Genomic DNA, 21,448 nt, shown 5'->3' with positions numbered 1-21,448 from the left:
CTATCATCTCCAGACAAGGAGCCATCATTGCTATTATGCGCGACGTTAGTGGACACGGACCCTTGATACAAGCTACCGCTTAACATGTTGCAGGTATTTTCTTGATTCGTAAGAAGTTGCCGCACATCTTTCTGAATCCGATCAGCATCAATTTCATCATCGACTTCTCCACTTTAATCAACACTAGAAAAGTTTTGTAAAAACAATCAATGAAGTCCGCCGCATCGACCTTTTTTTACCCACTTGACAGTGGTTAAAGTAAATAAATGTTTACGAGACAAAAGAACGAATTATTAAAGTTGCTTATAGCTCCGCGTTTACAAGTGTTAATTGAGGGGTTTGTCTCCTCTATCCACCTACATATATTTATATAAGCGACGCCAGTTGAAAACCCGACCTTCACACCCTTCACGTGAGACTTTCGCTCCTTATATTTCAAAGTGATCTTTCCAATTTGCTTAAAAAAAGAACGCATTGACAAAAATCAAACCACTTCACGTCACTCGCGGTCGGAAAAGCTTAATAGCAAGGCCGTCTCCGTTAATTCTTCAAATGTCGGCTCAAAAGACGATCCATCGGCGGTTCGAAATGGCTCGGGAATGTACATTTGCGAGCAAATAGTGCGTTTCGACGAGTTGTGGTCGTTCACGTGATGCTGTTTGCGTTCACTTTTGCGTTGAATGATGCCTTGAATGGGCTGCCTACAATGTCGTTTACGCTGCTCCGAATTGCGCTGGTTTTGATTCGCACGCTCGCGATGCAATTGACAGAGGTTGTGTAATTCGCCTCGGCGTTTCTTGGCACGTAGATTGATACATCGTGTGCTCTTGTATCGACAACGAAGCTCGTCAGGTGGCGCAATGTGTCGAGCGGCTTCGGCAGCAAATCGTTCGGCTTCGTCTAGTGGATCGTAAGGAATTGCCACGCGACCGCCATTTGGGAGCTCAACGAGTTTGTGTCCATCTGGATCAAAGACAGCGTGAAGGTGTCGAGTGGGGTTCATATCGAATCGCACGGTCTAGTTCTAACAATCACTGGAATTAAAATACACAAGTGCTTGGATTTGATGGTTAAAGTGGAAGGTGCGGGTGGGATCTGACGTAGGCGTGATGGGAGACAGGCGAGAAGACCTTAAATCAGCTCGCTTCATTAGGACGATGGAGTAGGAAGGGATGCAACAGAGACAGTTTTGTCGTAGTCAGACGCCACGCAGCTGGGAAAAGCACCCGTTTTGTTTTTTTTCGACTTCAAGTCCCTCGGGGTTCAAAATTTACTTGCATCGAGTCGAAACTTTGTTAAACAAGGCCCGATGGTTTTTACGTGTTAGTTGTGTTTGCAGGCCAAGTTAGTGGGCTTCAGACAAATGGTATTCCATTAGCAAAGGGTTTGTTTTTCGAGATTGGATACGCTAATGGTTCGACAAGACTTTGCTGAGATGAAAGTACGAAGGGAGTAGTCTTGCGTAGGTAAGTTAATTGATACCGTTAAAAAAAAATATATTCGGATTGTTTTGGTGATCGTAAATTGTAAGCTCTATATTTATATAATTTCATTGATGTTGCATGGATGTGAGATGACGTCGAGGCTTGTTTGTGACTTGGTACGCGCAACATCAGCACGAGCACGTGGTAAAATTCTTAAAATTAATGTCCATTGTGTTTATTCGCTGTTTAATAATCAATTTGATAAAAAAAAACTGTTTCTTCGGATCGTAGCGAAAAATCCATCGGAACAACTCGGTTGCCAAGTCACTCATGTCGCGCCAATTCTCATTCAACGGCGCGGTCTTTGCGTTTCATTGTTTGCCACAATCCGAGTGCTGCAATTTAAAAAATCTTTTGCAACACAATCATGGAGTAATTTACGATGCAACAAAAAAAGAAACATTAAAAGTTGTTTTTGTGATCACGAGTTACAGGGTCGACTGTGAACCTCCTGCGTCACTCACTCAAGCACCTTACCAACTTGTGACTTGCTTCTGGATAAAGGAAATATTGCGGCTTGGTCGGTGGCTAAAGCTTGATAGCCACTTATTCTTTACGCCTCCACCTCGACCCCGCACTTTGTGGCTACAGTATCCTCCTCACTATCAAGAAGTTGCTCACGAACAAAATGTCGAGCTTTATCAAAACTATCATTTAGAAAATCCCTATGCAACGGCATTAAAACGACACAAAATGCGATTGCCCTGTGCGCCGTCGTATCTCTATCGTAATCAAGTGCCTCTTTGGCCTTATATTGCGGCCCTATTAGCACGTCCGATTCAAAACGTGCATGACCTCACCACAAGAATACAATCGTACGGATGTACTACAACACTCTGAACTCTAGCAAGAGATAATGTACTTTTTTTCTGTATTAGACTATCCCTCTCGAGCTTACGGCGTCCATTGAATTGTTTAAATTATGCAGTAACGGAGGTTCGTGATGTCTTTGATTATTATTAACGTGATTTATTCTAATCGCTTGTTTTCTTACGCAAGTAGTTGCTAACGCAAAACGAACAGAAAGCATTGTTTACATGGGGTTTGCCACAAATGGTGCAACTGATTTTAACGATGCCACAATTGTTTAAAACACCACCACCACTCTTAACGCCTCCTGAAATAAGCACCACCCTACAAGACCACGCTACCAATACTTGTGCTGGCACCAACAAGACTCGTATCGTAACGCAAACGCATCAATTTACCAAGCTTGAAGTCTTAACCCTCCTCTGTGGTTGTTTTTTCGGTATCGTTCCCGACCAAGATATCGTTCAAAACACCTCCTTGAAAAAAACATTTCAAACGTTTAAAAATCACTATCCAAACGAAACCAATTTAAATTTTCCAACTTTTTCGGCAATTCCATTGTTTTCAGCTTCTAAGAAACGGAAACAATTGATTGAATTAAAGGGTCAGAAGATTCGATGCCTTTTGCAATATTTCTTACAAGTACTTCCACGTGATAAAATAATTTTATCCAATGAAGTCATTGACTTCACACGCATTAGTGTCCAGCTCCCACGTGCTTTTAAAACCCTCGATGCTACTTTATCGCCTCACGAACTGATACAGATGTTGCAGACTACGGCAATTAATTCCGACAACACGAGTGATGTCAAACCAATCCAAAAGGTTCAACTTTCATGGTTACGCAGCGCTCGATACGTATCGAATACAACGATTGAAACACTTGAGAAGCACGTGCAAATTATTTTTGCCAATGAATTTGCCGGCGGTGGTGTATTTAATGCCGGCTGTGTACAAGAAGAAATTCGTTTTTTAGTATCTCCAGAATTGCTTGTTGCCTGTCTTGTTGTTGCCAAATTAGAACCTCAAGAAGCTTTTGGTATTTATGGTACCGAAAAGTTTTGTACGTACCACGGATATGGCAATTCATTTGCGTATCGAAAAAGTCTTGACGATCGTTCGACGTTGCAAACATTATCGAACGGAAAAAAACGCCGCGAGTGTATTATTGTAGGAATTGATGCCACAAATTATTGCAATTTGTGTAAAGAACACCAATACTCTCGAAAATACATATTTCGCGATTTTATGAAAGCGTTCGCTGGATTTGCATACCCCGATATTCACAACAAGAATTGTTCGTGGCCCGTAGCTACGGGCAATTGGGGCTGTGGTGTCTTTCAAGGCGATCGAGAAGTCAAGTTTTTAATTTAATGGCTCGCAGCTTCGCTGAATCACCGGGAATTGGTCTACGTTATGTTTGAGCAAAGCTCGGAATTACGAGAAAAAGTGGATTTATTGATGAAATTCGCGACTTGCATCAAGGCCCAAAAATGGGAGACGGAGAGTCGTGGATTAATGCACTGGCTTGCAAACTTTCTATTTAAAGAATTACAGGCTAATTGGGAGGCGCAACGCGTGCAGAGTATACTGACACGTGCCTCGCTTTCGCTGGAACAAACTTTAGCCTTGCTTCCGGAATCCGAGAATGTTGCCAAAAATGCATATAAGCAACAGGAGCCAAAGGCAACTAGTTGCTCTTTTTCGACCAAAATAGACCTAGAACGAAATCTTGTAGCTTCTCGTCAGCGTGAAGAAGTTTCAGAGAAAGAGGCCAATAAAAAGTTTAAAACGATGCATTAGATGCCAATCCAGGACCTCTTTGCTACAAATGCAAAACGTTCGTCGTGACGATTTTGAAATTGAAGAAATAATAAATTGAAGAAAAATCAGGTTCAATTTAAATATGAAAAACAGCCGACTTAAAATTATCCCCAGTTGGCAGTAAGTATACCATGACCTAAATCTTCCCGAGTTTAAATAATTGCACCGAAAAGTGGAATTTGCCTTAAAATTTTAATAAAAGTTTCTGCCAATGAGAATTCATGCCCCGTTTTGTTTTGTGTTTCGCTCTTTATATTAATACCCTTCCCAATTTGATGAAATCGTCCACTTCACCCGAAAGAATGGCTTGAAGTGACATTCCAATGCGCGCACCGACCGGCTGCGCGCCAAGGTTGTCGCTGTTACTGCCACTATCGCTCGAGTCTACAATTTCAACACGTGGTGGCTGCAACTGCGTCTTCTCCACATCAACTGGTGGTGGCTCTTCCAGCTGTGTGCCAATCATACACTCTTGTCGAATGAAGGCCCCGTCCATTAGAGCCATGGTGTCCTTCATGTTGCCTAAGACGCGCGCAAAGCCAGCCGCAAAATGAACGTACGAATCGTATCGATGAATTTTATAATCGTCACCAAAATAAAAGGTATTGTCGACAAAATACTCAAGCTGCTGACCAATGAGACGCTGAACAAGAGGTTCATTCCACAATAAATGGGGAAACACTTCTTTAATTGTCCGTCGCGTAAGGCGTACATAAAGTTTTGCAGGTGCGAGGACAATGGGATTTAAATCCGCTGTCAAAAGGTGCAAATGCTGCACTTCGTACTTAAGCTCGGCATGATAGACAGAGTACTTTTGCCACTGATTAAGCAGCTCTTGCACACCGTACGAGCTCGCAAACACGACGTTTGGGTGCATTAGGCGCTTTAAAAACAGTGCCTGTCGCGTCGAGAGCGCAATTTGCTCTTGTGGACCATTCGAGGTGCCTCGTTGTTCCGTGACACGCACTCCGTACTTAAAGAGGGAAAAGTACTCTTTTACGACGGTTGCAAACGATGTACCCATAAGTTGCCACTGAATTCGACAGGTTTTTTTGGTGAGCTGTTGCCGGGAACGGTCGTCAAGAAGAAGCTCGTGAACCTCGTCTTTAAGCTGATCGACTTGCTCCTCGAGCGTTTGCACGTAGCTCTTTCGACGGGAGCGATACATCTTCCCACGTTCGCTATTCGAAAGGCGCCGAGAGCGCTTCTTGGATGACAACATACCAGTTGCCGTGGCCTCAAAACGAAGCGATAGCTGCATTCTATCGTTAACGCGACTGCTGCGTGGATAGATGGGAAGGAATGTTGGGGCCATAAACATCTCAGAAACCGAGGGTCGGTCTTCGGATGCCATTGGCCCTTCCTCGTCGGCTGTGGTGCAGAGGGCTGTGATATCCATGCGGTGGTCGGGTCGAATCATTCGTTCGGGGGTTACGCTATTCTCGACGGTCGAATCGCAAAGTGGGGTACGTGGGTTTAGCCACTCGAGAAGAAAATCGGCTCTTGTGGTCGTCATCCCCTTGCCCGCTAATTTCGCGCAATCTAGTGCTTAAGTCAGTACGTTTTCTGTGGTAAAGTCAGGTCAGGACCACGAGATGTACTGGATTAGGCCGTTCTGTATGCGACAAAAACTTCGCTTTGAGACTGTGGGATGATTAAATTGTACGAGTTTATTTATTGAGACCAGCTGGATTAGAACGTCTTTCCTTTGACAAGTTGAAGTATTATTGCAGAGCTATGCGCTGTCACAGGTTCTTCCAGCAATTTAATGCGAAGGTAGCCACAGTTGTTGCACACATTTGTAGAAAAGGCAGCCTCCAGTGATGACGTGTAATGGACAAGAGGCACAGGCACAGGCATTGCGTCCCAATAAGGCAACGAAGTAAATGAGCGTCAATAATAATAACGGTTTACCCCACTGTAATGAGTCACGTACGTTCAGCTCAGCAACAATCTTGATTAGAAGCCGAGACCAACGTTGCAAGCAAGGGAATTCTACTTGCAATTTTTTAAATCAGACGCCCTTTCCTTATCCAAGATATTTCGTTGCACTACCGCAGAAGTGCGAAAATCTCACATCTCTTTTTGTAAACCGTCAAATTGCCTCGAGCAATTAGGGTAAACAAGTACATTTTATTTGCTTTTCAAATTGCGATTAGGTAAACAGGGATGTTTGACACGGACAAAAACTATTTTATGCTGGAAATTGGCGAGGGCATAATAGTTACAGGAATTGCGAAGAGCCTCAAACCCATCACTTTTCCCAAGCGAAGTGTAACAAAAAATCTTATCGAATAACCAAATGACGAACAAAAATTAAAAAACGGCATCATCGTGTGCCTCTCAATCCGTCAGGGTTGATGATCATTGCATCACACCATATATCATTCGCCAAATAGCTCTGCTGAAGGGCGCAGTCTCCTTTAACTTCCGCGGCTCAAAATGTCAACTTAAACAGGAAAATATCTACATATCTGTTTCATTTGCTTCTTTCAGTCGAAAGTTTACCTCGGATAAAACAGCTAGAAATATTAGCACTCCCTGTCGTATCTAGTATGACGAGCCCGTTTAAATTTCCGGTGCACAAAAGCTTCCAGCTTCTTTTCCCATTCACCACAACTTATTTGTGTAAGACAAAAAAAAATAACTGTTTCTTAATCGTTAAGAAGTGTCTCACCGATGTCCACAACAGTGCGACGTGGCGCCGTAATTGAAAAAGATATTTTTTGCGCTTAACAGCACTGGTAAATTATATCAGTACTCGGAACTTTTATTATATTGATTGATCGATTTGCTTCAGTCGCACATTATATTAATTGTGGAAAATGTGTCCAGCTGTAAAGCTTCGGTTACAGCCATACCTTACCGTTAATAAACTCACTGCGCATTTTTTTGTTGTAAGATTGGTCGACAGAGGTTAAAAATTGCTAAGCAGTGTTGCTGCCATGCTTTATCTTGCCTTTATCCTCTCACGATTTGTCGTAGCTGATGCGCACCTCGCATGCTCGTGCGGGTTACAAGAACGTTCAAGACAATTCACGTATCAACCTGTCAAATCTGATATTTGTGATCACAACGTGCTGCAATAATGACTCAAAATAAGTTAAGAGCATTCTTGCGGAAATAATCTTATTTGTCGAATGCTCCAGACTAAAAATCTAAGAAAATTGTAAGTTGACTATTCTTTATCCATCGCAGCTCTGTAGTTTTTTAGAAAAAAACTTTTATCTACTGACGAATAAGTCAATTACGACTCGATCGTATTTTCGAATACTTGGGAAAATCGTCGGTCCTGATTTAAATAATGCCTTTAAACAGTTTACTTAAAAACCGCATCAAATGCTCACTAATGTGATTCCTTAAATAAAATAATCCTGTCCTTAAGTAAATCTCAGTCATGGACGTGCTCGAAAGTCGCGAAGCAGTGCTTCGAGCCAAGGTGCTCGGCACGTCACCTTCGCACACGAATGCTGCGCCACTTGTCGATCGTTTGCGTACGCTTTATTCTCAGCTAGATCATCTCTGTGCGGCTACGACTGGATCCGTAAAACTTCGCGAACTCTGTGCGTTTTTATGTCTTTTTAACATGAACAAAATTCGTAAAAGTATAAAGCTCTTTTGTATGACCGTAGACCGTGAGCACGCCGACCACCTGCAACTTACTTCTGCGACTTCCTTTGCTAATGACAGCTCGAGAGCCGGCGACGAGCTTAAACGAGCCGCCATACTGAGCTCAGTCGACCGCCTTCAGCACGTCACAGCTCAGCTCCAGCAAATGCAGCAACTCGCAAGCGTGCTAGACAATCTTCACTCCCCCAGTTCTCACGTGCAGACACCTTTGACTCACGTTGAAGAACAAATCGATCTGCAAAGTGAAGCCGCCCTGGCGATTCATAGGAGAGTCGAAAACGTGCTTGCGATGTACCAGCAAATGATCCTCGTACTATCGGAAAAGTGTGTCGAATATGATGCGCTACTAAATCAGATTTAGAAACTTGACGTAAAATTAATGGGAGACATTAATTGCTGACTTGCTTGATGATGTAATTTATTAAGTAGGTTGCATAAATAGCAAGTATTGATGACTACAAATTAATCTCCTAATTCTAGCGCGAAATAACATTTCAAGGTCACAAAACACAGCAATTGAGTATTAAGCAATTGTTGCGTTTCATAAAGCATAATTTACCTTTCAGATTTAATCTTTTCCAACTTGTTAGTATTCCTACATCAACACATCCGAGTATTAGTCATGTTACCTAGATTGTCAAATTTAGGACTACAAAGTCCAAACCGGCACAGAGTAATGAGCAAACATGAATCAGGCGAAGGCGTATCCGGCCATTTATCGATTGCACTTGAACATTCAAGCTATGCTCCCGGCGAGGTCGTGAGAGGATTTTTCACACATCCCACGCTTACAATTGTAAAATTAGATTCAATTAACCGAGTCAAGAACATTCGAAATTGGAGAGTATAAGTTTTCGTTGGACTTTCAACTCCCGATAGACTTGCCCTCGAGTTTTGAGCTATTAGATATCTACAGCGGAATCGCTGAGCGCCTTCGAGTCCGCATCAAATACCGTGCAACTCTGTGGCTCCAAACTGACAGCGAGTCGGTCGCGTATTTGAATGCCGAGCACGAGTTTTCGGTACACGCACCGCCCAATATCACGAAATCCGTCCACTGCCTTGAAATTGCAGCTTTAGAAACTGTCTATTGGTTGTATTGTATCAATCGAGGTAGTTTCGAAATGACTGTGCTCATTCTTAAAGACATGTATTTTTCAAGTGAAATAATTCCACTCCAGTGTCGATTAGATGGATCGATATTAAAAGTTGCAATTGATTCGATTTCCGTCGATTTTGTTGAAGACGTGATGCTTCGAAACTTGGGCGAAAGAGCAGACTGGACCGTCACGCGTGTGCTGTCAACACAGTGTGTTCCGAATATAGCCGCTCGTCAAACAAAAAATCAGGTTTTGAGCGTCGAATTAAGTGGTACTAACGCGCCTGTCAATCCAGATGTGGCCTCTCGTTTAATTCAATGTATACTCATCGACTAGTCATTTGTTGCAAACCGTTCCTGGCGCAGGATATTGTATGCGAAATACCTGTGACCATATTACATCATAACTCGTCAGTTGCTCGTTACCGCAGAGGCCACGTCCGGATTTAAGAGGCCATAAGACGAACTTAAGGCAATCGAACGGTTTCCTTTATTACGAGCTAAGTCCGAAAGTTTCTAAAATCTTTACTTGTAAGCATGGAAAGAATTTGAGTCTTTTCGTTCGTACTGGCCTTAATCGCACGAAGGCGGCCATTTAGTTCACTGATTTCGATTACAAAGATGCATATCGTGACCGACGCCCCTGCTTGCTGCACAAGGCGAATACCAGCTTCGCAAGTGCCGCCAGTGGCTAATAGGTCGTCAATAAGGAGCACGCGGTCGCCCGTGTTCACGGCATACGTCTGGATACTTAGTGAATTGCTACCGTCGCTATTGTCGCCCTTGTATTCCTTAAAATACTCAATTATGTCACTTACACTCGGCATTTTATCGGGTTTACGCAGCATAAAGACGCGCTTTTGAAAAAAGGCTCCTAGAAATGGCCCAAAGAGGAAGCCACGCGCGTCAAAGCAGCCAATGGCGTCCACTTGATCGCGAAAGGGCGACACGAGGTGCACCAAGAGATCAAAGGTGAGCTGCAACTTCTCTGGATTTGCAAGTAACCCGCCGATATCGAAGAATTCCACGCCCTTAAATGGTACGATGGGGATGGTCCCAGCCAAATCGGCGAGTACCTGCTTCTTGATTTTTGGATCGTCGAAATTGAGCTTCGACATGCGAAAACCCTACAAAACTTACTGTTGTGAAAACAACAGATGTATTTTCGCATTTTGAAAACAAGGCGAAAATACATCTTTTTATTGGATCGTTGTATGATCCAACGCATTTGAAGAATATTTGCAATAGAGGGACTTTTGTACATGTGTGCCACACTATGGCGGTTGCATACAACATACCTGTTACTAGTATAAGTGGTTTTAGCATTTTTATACAAAAGGACACATGTATCCGTCAGCGAAGACAAGCATTCTTCCCACCCCCCACGGCACTGTTTAATCCATCACCTTGAGATCAGGAGAAACCGAGAATGAAGCCTCAGTTCGAGCATAAATCTTCTCCAATGTCGTTGTCGACGCAATCTCCACCAGCTCAAGTCCTTTTCCCGGCAAAACGTCAAATACACCCAATTCAGTAATGATAGTATTCACCACACTCTTGCCCGTAAGCGGAAGCGAGCAGTTTTGAAGGATTTTCATCGCTCCGTTCTTTGCATTGTGCTCCATCGTCACAACAACGCGATTGCCGCTGCCTACGAGATCCATTGCTCCGCCCATGCCTTTCACCATCTTGCCCGGGATAATCCAATTCGCCAGGTCGCCATTCTCCGCTACTTGCAACGCACCAAGAATCGTCAAATGCACGTGACCACCACGAATCATCGCAAAAGACTCGGACGACGAGAATGTTGATGATCCCGGTAGATAAGTCACCGTCTCTTTGCCTGCATTAATCAGGTCCGGATCCTGGTCCCCCGCCATTGGATACGGACCCATGCCCAAAAGGCCATTTTCACTTTGCAATACCACCTTCACTCCGCTAGGAATGTAATTCGATGCCAACGTTGGCAGCCCAATGCCCAGATTAACATACATCCCATCTTGAAGTTCCTTTGCGGCGCGACGAATGATACGCTCTCGATCCCGAGAGAGTTGATACGGCGAATTCTACGAGACCATTGACAAAAAGGAGCTGTCAGTTCATCCTATCGTGACATCCTTAACGCATTTGCGCACCGTCGTAGTGGCCAAAGTGAGTCTCTCAATCCGTTTCTCGTTGGTTTTCGCCTTGAAAATACGCTGGACGTAGATCCCTGGTACGTGAACTTGGTCTATCGAGCAAATCAAGCTTCATTACTAAGATCAATCGCAAAATCTGTAGCTATTCAAACACTTTGTACCCGGATAAATCTGGCCAGGTGGGACGAGCTCCTCGACTTCAGCAATCGTGATTCGACCCGCCTTGGCTGCATCCATATTAAAATTCCTAGCTGTGCCACGAAACACCAAGTTTCCATCCGTATCGCCCTTCCAGGCCTTCACAAGCGCAAAATCACCCGTAATTCCTTCTTCCATTACATACTGTCGGCCATGAAACGCACGAACTTCTCGGGAAGCACTGGGAATATCAATCGATCCATCGGGTTTTAACTTGATGGCAAATCCGCCCTCCTGATACGAATATTATTACACATCAGGACAGCACATCAATACATAATCGTCAATAAAAAACACAATCCATACCTGAATGATTGTTCCGTAAGCGGTTGGTGTGTAGAAGGCTGGTATACCGGATCCCCCCGCGCGTATACGCTCAGCAAGCGTCCCTTGTGGTGTGAGCTCCACCTCCAGTTCCCCACTTAGATACAGTCTCTCAAATAACGCGTTCTCTCCGACATAGGACGAAACCATGCGCTTAATCTACAATATACATGTGAATTTTCACGAACTCCTCGAGCCGCTCACAGCATTCTTTACTATACTTGTCGGGTTTGAAGTAGTAGTCCCAGTCCAAACTCATCCACTCCGGCATTATTCGACACACACGTCAAGTCCTTTGCCCCGTTCTGAACTAGCGCCTGGATACTATTCTCTGGGATGCCACATAGCCCAAAGCCACCTACGATGCTACAAAAAGGTTTTTTTTCCCGTTGTCAGTGTGGTGGCATAAATATCGAAATAATGCGCAAAAGGGTACTCACAGCGTCGACTTGGACGGAATGTCCTTCACAGCCGCGTCAGCATCGGCATAGACTTTGCCGTGGGAGTAGAAGCTTAGTCGAAACGCCCGCGAGAGACGCGAGCGGGGAAATTGACGCTGAATTGCGCGCGGATACAACATGCGATTGGCGTCTTGTGGCGCAGAATGCGGAATACAAGTGCAACTTCAACGGTTGAACTTGATGTGGGCGTTTGCAATAATGATTTTTCGTAGCTAAAGACGTTAAGTACGATATTTGGAAGTATAATAAAAAAATCCCCTTTTTAAGAGGCTAGAATGTAGTCTCGGAGACTACAAAGTGCTACCAGGTGTAACGGGACACTACGACTTGTACTGCTTCAGTACAAGCCCACTTCGCACTGCCTCAGTGCGAGTGATGCCTCACGTTACTTCACGTACACTAGTACGTGCAGAGGAAGTCTTCGCTTTAAAACAGTTGCTTAAAAGCGAGTTAAATGAAAACTAATAATATACTTAAGTTCTTCTTGTCTATCTACTTAATACTAACTTCATTCAAAGCTAATACAAAATATGTACGAAAAGTCGTGTCTGTCTTTCTCTTTGCGCGCGTCCAGCGTTGACTGTACCGCGGAGAAAGTAGATATAATGGTCTATATCTACCAATGGATAAGCCTTCAGAATATTACCATGTAAAGTAATATTCTCCAAATATTATCTACCATCTAAATAATATATTAATTAACAACCTTTGAGTGTTAATTTCATGTTAACGATACACCGAACACCAAAGCGTAAATTTATGTTTTATCTGTAATTGCTGCAATTTTCAGCTAAGAAAAAAAAAAATAACCGAGACCTAGCAAAAAAAAATTCTATCGTACCTCCTTCACACAGTAACCGCCCATCGCGAAAGACATGCGACACATCACGTCAAGACTATCGATAGAACGCAAGAGGTAATTAGTTAAAAGACAGATGATGTTGGTGCTTCCACGCAGTCGTTAGCTTGTAATAAACTGCAGCTTTGTGCCGATTCTGCGACATTCGGTGCAAAAGTTGGAGTCCCATCTGAAGAAAAGATGTCGAAAACAGGCCTTCTATCGACTATTTGATCGCGTCCTCTAACCTCATTACATCGTTTGCTTTCGAGTGAACACACCACTCGCTCAAGGTCTTTCCATCCCACTACTTCGCTCCATTTATGCGTCCTTCCAGCGCTATCCGTCTCATTGGTGTTGCCCTTCTCATTGTCAACTATAGCTCCAGCTTGGCAACTCAAGACACGCACTCAGCTACAGTCGCCACTGTGGCTTCATCGGATCCAGTCGAGTCGATTGAATTAGTCTCTACTACCACGAGGTCCGTGCGCTCTCTTCAAACGGAGGATGACGACCCAAGCAACGAGTCGGGTCTCACTGAGGAAGCCCGAGGCATTTTGGCAACAACTTTAACGGATTCGTTAAGAAAAAAATTGAATCTGCATAACGGCGCAGTTCCTACTACTTCACGCGTTTCAAAGGATCTCACATCGAAACCAGAAGAATTGTTACCGTCATTTGCAAAAAAAGCTCTTGCGACGCTCTTAGAAAAGAATCCACGGGTCAGTAAACACTTAGAAAGTTTCGTAGCGCAGAAAGGGTCGGTTTTCGCATTAAAAAAAACATTAGGGATCAACAGCAACACATCGCCAAACGACGAAAAGTACGAAGTTTATTCATGTCTTCTGCTATATCGCGCATTATTCGAACACGATTGGACAAAGATACGGCTTGCTGGCGACACTGATGGGCAATTACTGATATTGATTGCTCGTTCCGACAAAGCTCGAAAGAATTACGGAGCCTTTATGGACAACCGTCTCACGGTCGATAATTTTGTTGCGAAAAGCATGGACAAGAACTTGTTAAACTCGGCGAAGGAGTTTGAGTCAAGTCTTTATGCTACCAAAACATATCTCGATCTTACGCTATATAGAGACGAGAGGATGACTCCTCAACTCTATAAGAAATTCAAAGAGACAAACGGGGATATTAATTGGCTCGGTCATCAACTTTTAGGCAAGCGTCAATGGGAAAAAGTATCGATAGAAGACCAAGAATCGATCGCAAATGTCTTACTTCACGCCGCGTTATTTCGTATCTACGAGAAAGCAGATGATCCAGAGGAAGCGATCCAGTCATTCCTTCGTCATAAAGAAGGAACTGAAACAATTCGGACTGTAATACGAGAAAATTTAGCGACGGATAAAGATTTACGGCTCTTTTAGAGTCAAATTGGAGAAGGCAACAACATTGTACAATCTACTTCAAAGAAATGTCACGGAATCCTGCACGCTTAGATACATTTGCAAGGTCGTGAACTTTGATCGTAGAGTGTCTTGTGCTGTTTCTTAAATAAAATTCGCGTTTTAATTTGACGAATTTGAAGTGGACGGCAGTGCTAATATGAAGCGCTAAAGTTGCCCTAATGTTACACGTTCCCCGTTAAGCACACTTTGTGTACTTTAGGAAATGGTTAACTACTTCAATAAAGTAATTAGACCCACCACTTGGGTGTGGTTCACAATGTAATGGGGCACACATCGGTTAGACCGTTGTTGTGGTACATTTACTTAATGGGTAAAATATCCTTGCATTTAATTTTAAAATATTTAGTTTCAAATAATACTATCCTTATTATGGGTACCAAATGTGGTCGCCGCCACATATAAATCTGGCGGCCGAAATCTATTATAAATTAGCTAGGGTAAGTTTTTAAGATTTAAATAATTAAATAAAGTGCAGTTCCACTATTGATCTTTAGGCGTTAAGTGCCTTTCTAAGGCTTGCGCATTGATCTGTAAGAGATAGAAGCCTTTCTAAGGTGTATCCTCTTGGGCACCAGTTGTCACTTCGCTCTACGAACCCTTAAAACTAGAGTTCTTTAAGCTGTAATAGTTTGCACGACTCCCAAAGTTGTTAAATTTCTTTGGTTCAATCGAACTAAGTGGCTCTCTGAGTCTGAAAGTTTTTCTCTGACTTAAAGAGAGAGGTAGCTCCCCTACACACAATGTGACCCACCCTTGTTAAAGTGATGCACATAACTGCATTCAAATTAGGAGGGATGACGCCTAGCGTCATCCACTACGCGAAGTATCTAGAAAGTTACACTCGCAATACAAATTAGTGTCATCGACAGAGATGAAATTTTATGATTTGTAAAAATAGATACTTATATTTAATGCGATTAAATATAAATCAGTATGAAACTACTTCCTACTTGGTAAGCGTGCACGAGAAGCCGGATAACCGCTCCCGTGACGACACTTTACCAGAGTATTTAGTGCGTTGGTTGAAGTTGCTAAGGCGCACACCACAACTAACTCACTGCACGCAAGAGAAGACTGTATAATCGCTTCCTCGCTGTGCTAAGGTGTGTATTTAAATAGAGCGTGATCACATAAGACGTGCTCGCCTACACTTGGTAGCACTTCAAATCCTTCCCACGACCCGCATCTCTGCGTGTGTACGTAAGGATGAGCCTCAACATCGATTGGGGTCATTTTCTCTACCTCTCCGAACATCATCGGGACGTGGCAGGGCATATGGCGCAGGGACTTGATAATTAGCCCCCGTTAGGCTCTTGGCCAGTCCTCCTGAGCAACATTTTGCTCAGTTGGAGCAGTTTGAGGCATTCACGGCGACCATACCGGCGCAAACGCCAATCCGTGCTCGGACAGCGGAAAGCCGCGTCCGAGGCACAGAGTCATGCTGCGGCGGAGTCCGTCACTAAGACTCAGGGTGAGCTTAGGCGTGAGTAGGCTTGGAGGGAAGCTCTTAACAGGACTATTGAGATGGTCCCTGCCCGGCTGCATCAGCCAAGGCCCATTCGGATGGACCCGCCCAAGTTCAATGGAACTGCAGCGCACACGATTGTCTACTGGCTGTTAGCCGTGGAGCAATGCGGTGTCGCACTGCTCATCGAGGTTGACAGACGGATGGTGTCGTACGCCATTTCGCACCTGCGCCGTGAGACCTCAGAGTAAGCTTACTCGGCGCTTATGGCGGACAGAAAGGCGTTCCCTACATGGGCGATCTGTACGACAGAGATTCGCGCCATGTACCAGCCGCCGAACAACGATGTGTTGCTTCAGGTGCGCTTCTTTGAAGCCCGACAGGCGAAGCGATCTCTGCAAGAGTATGTGCAAGAGATGCACTCGCTGTCGGCGTCCATACCGCAGGTCCGATTCCGGAGCACATTAAGGTGCCCACTTTTATGAAGGACTACGGCATGGCCCATCGCGATAGGCCCTTTTCAGAAAGGTGCCGTCGACGGTGGAAGAGGCAATCCAAATTGGCTTGGTTGAGGAGCAATCCTACAATAGTGCCTCGGCGACAGCTTGGTATAAGCCGTCGGCCGAGAGGCCAGATGCCACTCCTATGGAGTTGGGCAATGCAGACGTGGTCTGGTATAAATGCGGCAAGCGCGGCCATATGATGGCTCGCTGCTATGCCAGGGTCCCTGCTGGGGCAAAGATGCCCAGCAAGAGGACTCCCTACCCAGAGGGCGATGGCAAGAACCAGCGTGCAAGACGCATGAGTTCTGCATCGACCACTGAGGGGTCGGGAATTGCAGGAGCGCAGTAGGGGGCGGGATGCCCTACTGACGCTACCCCTAAGTTCAGAGTTGTGGAACAAAAGGAAAGCATAGGTACTGAGGTCTTGAAATTTTGGACCTCAACCCTGCTGGTCTATAGCGCTCATGTAAGAGGCTATGACCCGGTGATGACCCTCCTAGTGGATTCGAGTACATCACAAAATTTTGTAAAACTCGCGGCTCTAAGAAAGAGACCGGCGATTTTGAGTCGATTTGCCAGGATGGCAAGCGAGAAGAGGCGACCGTTCGTTTAGCGAACAACGCACTCGTTAAGTCTGAGGTAGTTCAGGTAGGACTCGCCTTTAGCTTTAGTGACTTCTCTTGTAAAGAGAAGTTCACAGTGCTAGGAATGGAGAGTCCGTATGACCTCATCCTAGGCATGCCATGGTTGGCAAAGTACCAACCATGGATAGACTGGCGTACACGCACAGTTGCGAACTCTACGCAGGACACCGGAAAGGATGTGCTCCTGCGAGAGGCCTATGCAACTGATGTCGTGTCGAACACAGTTGAGGGTGCGTTGACGGGATGTCAAACGTCACCAATTCCTACCCAGAGCCTAAAGCCTGGTGTAGTAGAAAGTGTACCGACGGGAAGTCAGTAGAAACAAAGTCCTACTTAGCTCGGAGAGATTGATTTAGTAAATTGGACGATGACAAGAGCTCTCTTGTTTCTGGATCATGTATACCGACAACACGGGATGCCCGAGTCCATAGTATCGGACCGGATCCACGTTTTACGTCTGTTTTTTTTGGCATCATGGGTTTGAGCTGCTAGATAACAAGCTCCACATGTCGACCGCAGATCATCTCCAGAGAACGTGCCAATTTGGTCGTGGCGGATATAAATGCAATAGCTGTACTATCTGAAGGTACTACGAAGTTATTGCCGCGTTTCATTTGGCCGTTTCCGGCGGTGGTAAAAGTGGTTGAAGACTCTCCTTGTATATGAAGACGCACCCCGTATTTTACGTGGGTCGTCTCAAACGATACGTTGATACAAAAAAGATCCCATAACCCTATTCGTCTAAGGAGACCGATGGTGACGCCACGCTGACTGTGAGTCGAGCGCTGATCGGGTGAAGGAGACGGGAAAAAAGGTGAAAACTTTAATCCGAATGACTCCTTTCACCACGAAAAGGACTTAGAGAGCGAGGGATACCACGCGCGTAATGCGGGTCGCTCAGCATCAATTTCTTTAAAAATGTCAAGCCTAAGCTTCAGGCGTTCACAGCCCTGACGATTCTTTGCGCGAACATCCTTAAGATCCGAAGTCAGTCGCACGATTTGGCCCTCCAGATCCCCAATGCGTCGTTCAGCAGCGCTGAACGCCCGCGACCGAACGAATGCGGGTAAGGCAGCTGCGATTAGGTGGGCGTGATCGTCACTACTATCGGTCGCCGCCTGCTTTAATGATGCGCGTTAGAATCAGCACTTCCTCGTTGGAAGGTTGCTTGCCCACCGCTCCGTAACGCAAAAGTATCAGATCATCGTCCAGTGGAGGGTATACCCGAAGAGTTTCAACTTTGGGAACCGATCGATGCCCTACGTACCGACGTGCCCGGTTTGGTGACTGCCTATGAAAAGGAAAATCAGTTGAGGCCACTCCGCTACTCTCGAATGGACTAGCAGGATTAGCGTGATGAGAAGAAACAGAGGGTACAGTACTGCCCATGATTTCTTTCACACGCAAGCGGACGAAATTAATTCGCTGCGACGGCTGCCCCACTGCATCGTAATGCGGATGAAAGCGGCGCGTGAATTCCGTCTCATATTGGTCGGGCGTTTTATTTGAACGCAACACGACCGGGATCGGGGAAATACGTCCAAGCGATTTCCCCTGAGCCTTCCATGTATTATAGACGCCATAATCCCTTTAAGCGTCTACAATGGCGCGCTCTAGGGAGTGACGCTCCCGGCCCGTTGGCACGAGGTTATTGAGATGGAGGTGGCATCAGTGATATGCTACCCGTGAGATAGCCACGATTGATACGGCTGGCTTGTGACACCGACTGAGCACGCTTACGTGTCGTCGGCGGAGTTTAACACTCAGGCTTCTCTATGACAGAACCATAATAAATAATGGTCTGAGCATAAAATATTGTGAATTTAACCCAACGGAGAAGCAGATAGGCAGCGCTCTCATTAATGGGCGCTGCGCGAGCCAGCGCAGACGCAAGACACCATTAAAAAACTTTTTTGCCTCCATGTTAGTAGCAATGAGTGAAATTAGATGGGCAATAAAGCGCCATCATCCTTCCTGATTAGCTCGCTGTCCCCATCACTACTATGAGGTGATGGCAGCGGTGTCGACTCATTGTAGTCAACAATGAGCAACGGATCTACATCCTCACTGTGAAAGTGAGATGGATCATTCAGAATAGTCAACACCGCGACAGAAGCAGTAGCTGCTGGCGTTGTAACTGTGGCTTTGAGTGACGGCGGCGTGTCAACGCGGCGCGTGCGCTTCGTGTGTGGTTGGGCGGGTGTCTATGCAGACGATTCATCAGTTTGGCCCCTTTTAGGTGGCATGTTTGGCGCCGTGTTATGTACACAGGTCGCTAGAGTAACTGAGAGTATTAAAGCGGCGCGTAAAGCAGTTCGCTGTTCCTCGCTCCTATTTGACGAATTTGCAAAATGTGAATTCGTCCTTAAAGGGAAGGGGGGTAACGGGCTAAAATTGCCCTATATTACACAATCCGCGTAAAGAACACTCTGTGTTTTTAAGGGGATGGTCATTTACATAAGTGAAGTAATTAGAACCACCACAATGCACATGGGTGCATTCACAGTAGGAGGGACGACAGCTAGCGTCATCCAAGATACGAGGTATTTAGAATAATACGCTCGCAATACATATAAGTCCATAGCTACAGAGATGGCATTTATAATTGGTTAAAAAGAAGTTTTATATTTAATACGTTTAAATATAATCAAAATCAGTCTGAAAATTACGTCCTAGTTCGTTAGTGCGCGCGTGGAGCCGGATTACCGCTCCCGTGACATCACTTTTAACTAAGGCTTATAGTTCTTAGGGTGAGGTCGCTTAGGCGCCCACCAACCACCTCACTGCACGTGAGAGAAGAAGGTCATACCGCCTCCCCGCTGTGCGAAGGTGTGTGCTTAAGTAAAGCGTCAAAAGCCGCTAAAATGAGAATTGTTCTGCAAAATTAACTCGCCATACGGTTGAGGGCTATATAATCGAACAAGAAGCGCAACGTTTCGTGTTATATTCCTTCTAAAAAGTCTATATTTCTACTTTCTAGTACTGTATTGTTGTTCTGGGTGTACTCGAGGTTGCATCAACTCTCGGTGAAAATCGAAGGGGGTCACCAAATTGACAAGCGACATAAGCTGCAACATTATAAGGTCATGTATTAGTGCGATGAAAAATAAATGTGGCTGTGTCCGGCTTGCTGGGCTTGTGGTCTAATTGTATGACTCTCGCTTAGGGCGCGAGGGATCCCGGAATCGATCTCCAGCAAGGCCGTGCTCTTGCTTGCCACTTGAAAACACCCCCCTTCGTTTCTTAATCTGCACCAGAGACCCTTTCAAAAGTTCTGCTGGCGTGCTCAATAAGTTTTGGCGGCCTCTGGTGCTCCTAGAACGACAACACAATGCTACAAAATTATATATATATATCTTGATGACGAAATGGTGTAAGCTCGATAAGAAATAAAAGGGTGCTACCGAATAAACAAGCGACATAAGCTGCAACAAAATAAGGTCGAATGCATGTGCGATAAAAAAATAGATGTGCCTGCGGCCGGTTTGTTGGCCTTGTAGTCGAGTGGTACGATTCTCGCTTAGGGTGCGAGAGGTCTCGGATTCGATCTCCAGCAAGGCCCTGATCTTGCTTGCCATTTGAAAATACACCCCCCTCTTTCGTTAGGTTAAGGTTGACGCAACTGAGGCTCTTGGATGGCTCCGCGGGCGTGCACAATAAGTTGTTGCGGCCTCGAGGGCTCCCAGAACGATACTACAATACTAGATATGAGAAATATGGATCTAGACGACGAAAATAATGCGATCTCGATAAAAATCACAGGGGATTACTGAATAGACAAGCGAAATAAGCTGCGATATTATAGGGCCGCATGTCTGTGCGATGAAAAATAAATGTGTCTGTGAACAGGTTGTTGGCCTTGTGGTCTAGTGGTATGATTCTCGCTTAGGGTGCAAGAGGTCCCGGATTCGATCTCCGGCAAGGCCCTGTTCTTGCTTGCCATTTGAAAATACACCCCCTCTTTCTTTTTAAGGCTGACGCATCTGAGGCTCTTCGATGGCTCCGCGGGCGTGCACAATAAGTTGTTGCGGCCTCGAGGGCTCCCAGAACGATACTACAATACTAGATATGAGAAATATGGATCTAGACGACGAAAAAAATGCGATCTCGATAAAAATCAAAGGGGATTACTGAATAGACAAGCGAAATAAGCTGCGATATAATAGGGCCGCATGTCTGTGCGATGAAAAATAAATGTGTCTGTGAACAGGTTGTTGGCCTTGTGGTCTAGTGGTATGATTCTCGCTTAGGGTGCAAGAGGTCCCGGATTCGATCTCCGGCGATGTTTGAGTCGCTTTGCCAGGATGGCAAGCGAGAAGAGGCGACCGTTCGTTTAGCGAACGGCGCGCTCGTTAAGTCTGAGGGAGTTCAGGTAGAACTCGCCTTCAGCTTTAGTGACTTCTCTTGTAAAGAGAAGTTCACAGTGCTAGGAATGGAGAGTCCGTATGACCTCATCCTAGGCATGCCATGGTTGGCGTAATACCAACCATGGATAGACTGGCGTACACGCACAGTTGCGAACTCTACGCAGGACACCGGAAAGGATGTGCTCCTGCGAGAGGCGTATGCAACTGATGTCGTGTCGAACACAGTTGAGGGT

At 45.1% G+C, this 21,448-nt stretch overlaps 8 protein-coding genes across 8 annotated transcripts; 5 read left to right on the top strand and 3 right to left on the bottom strand.

Annotated features, from left to right (window-relative positions):
- Positions 1-499: 499 nt before the first annotated feature.
- On the bottom strand, positions 500-1,003 carry CCR75_006326 (uncharacterized protein; the record flags this gene model as incomplete). Its single annotated transcript, XM_067964396.1, has 1 exon — positions 500-1,003. One exon carries the CDS (start codon positions 1,001-1,003, stop codon positions 500-502), a length of 504 nt encoding a protein of 167 aa, XP_067820671.1.
- Positions 1,004-1,411: 408 nt separating this feature from the next.
- CCR75_006327 (uncharacterized protein) lies at positions 1,412-3,668 on the top strand (the record flags this gene model as incomplete). Its single annotated transcript, XM_067964397.1, has 4 exons — positions 1,412-1,441; positions 1,716-2,299; positions 2,363-2,420; positions 2,487-3,668. The coding sequence occupies 4 exons, from the start codon at positions 1,412-1,414 to the stop codon at positions 3,666-3,668; spliced, it is 1,854 nt and encodes a 617-aa protein (XP_067820672.1).
- A 42-nt stretch (positions 3,669-3,710) lies between these two features.
- On the top strand, positions 3,711-4,097 carry CCR75_006328 (uncharacterized protein; the record flags this gene model as incomplete). The annotated part of the gene is made up of 1 exon (XM_067964398.1): positions 3,711-4,097. The coding sequence occupies one exon, from the start codon at positions 3,711-3,713 to the stop codon at positions 4,095-4,097; it is 387 nt and encodes a 128-aa protein (XP_067820629.1).
- A 271-nt stretch (positions 4,098-4,368) lies between these two features.
- On the bottom strand, positions 4,369-5,634 carry CCR75_006329 (uncharacterized protein; the record flags this gene model as incomplete). Its single annotated transcript, XM_067964399.1, has 1 exon — positions 4,369-5,634. The coding sequence occupies one exon, from the start codon at positions 5,632-5,634 to the stop codon at positions 4,369-4,371; it is 1,266 nt and encodes a 421-aa protein (XP_067820630.1).
- Positions 5,635-7,515: 1,881 nt separating this feature from the next.
- On the top strand, positions 7,516-8,109 carry CCR75_006330 (uncharacterized protein; the record flags this gene model as incomplete). The annotated part of the gene is made up of 1 exon (XM_067964400.1): positions 7,516-8,109. The coding sequence occupies one exon, from the start codon at positions 7,516-7,518 to the stop codon at positions 8,107-8,109; it is 594 nt and encodes a 197-aa protein (XP_067820721.1).
- A 315-nt stretch (positions 8,110-8,424) lies between these two features.
- Positions 8,425-9,297, top strand: CCR75_006331 (uncharacterized protein; the record flags this gene model as incomplete). The annotated part of the gene is given in 3 exon segments (XM_067964401.1): positions 8,425-8,544; positions 8,555-9,167; positions 9,185-9,297. The coding sequence occupies 3 exon segments, from the start codon at positions 8,425-8,427 to the stop codon at positions 9,295-9,297; spliced, it is 846 nt and encodes a 281-aa protein (XP_067820720.1).
- A 50-nt stretch (positions 9,298-9,347) lies between these two features.
- Positions 9,348-12,137, bottom strand: CCR75_006332 (uncharacterized protein; the record flags this gene model as incomplete). Its single annotated transcript, XM_067964402.1, has 7 exons — positions 11,948-12,137; positions 11,729-11,873; positions 11,490-11,666; positions 11,147-11,417; positions 10,983-11,077; positions 10,254-10,913; positions 9,348-9,974 (listed from the first exon to the last, which is right to left on the bottom strand). The coding sequence occupies exons 1-7, from the start codon at positions 12,085-12,087 to the stop codon at positions 9,348-9,350; spliced, it is 2,115 nt and encodes a 704-aa protein (XP_067820719.1). The 5' UTR covers positions 12,088-12,137.
- Positions 12,138-13,129: 992 nt separating this feature from the next.
- Positions 13,130-14,194, top strand: CCR75_006333 (uncharacterized protein; the record flags this gene model as incomplete). Its single annotated transcript, XM_067964403.1, has 1 exon — positions 13,130-14,194. The coding sequence occupies one exon, from the start codon at positions 13,130-13,132 to the stop codon at positions 14,192-14,194; it is 1,065 nt and encodes a 354-aa protein (XP_067820718.1).
- Between the last annotated feature and the right edge of the window lie 7,254 nt (positions 14,195-21,448).

Source organism: Bremia lactucae, linkage group LG12, assembly GCF_004359215.1.
Source record: "Bremia lactucae strain SF5 linkage group LG12, whole genome shotgun sequence".
In the NCBI taxonomy this organism is placed as follows: domain Eukaryota; phylum Oomycota; class Peronosporomycetes; order Peronosporales; family Peronosporaceae; genus Bremia; species Bremia lactucae.
Note: the sequence above shows the minus strand (reverse complement) of the source record. Positions and strands in the feature narration are given on the sequence as shown.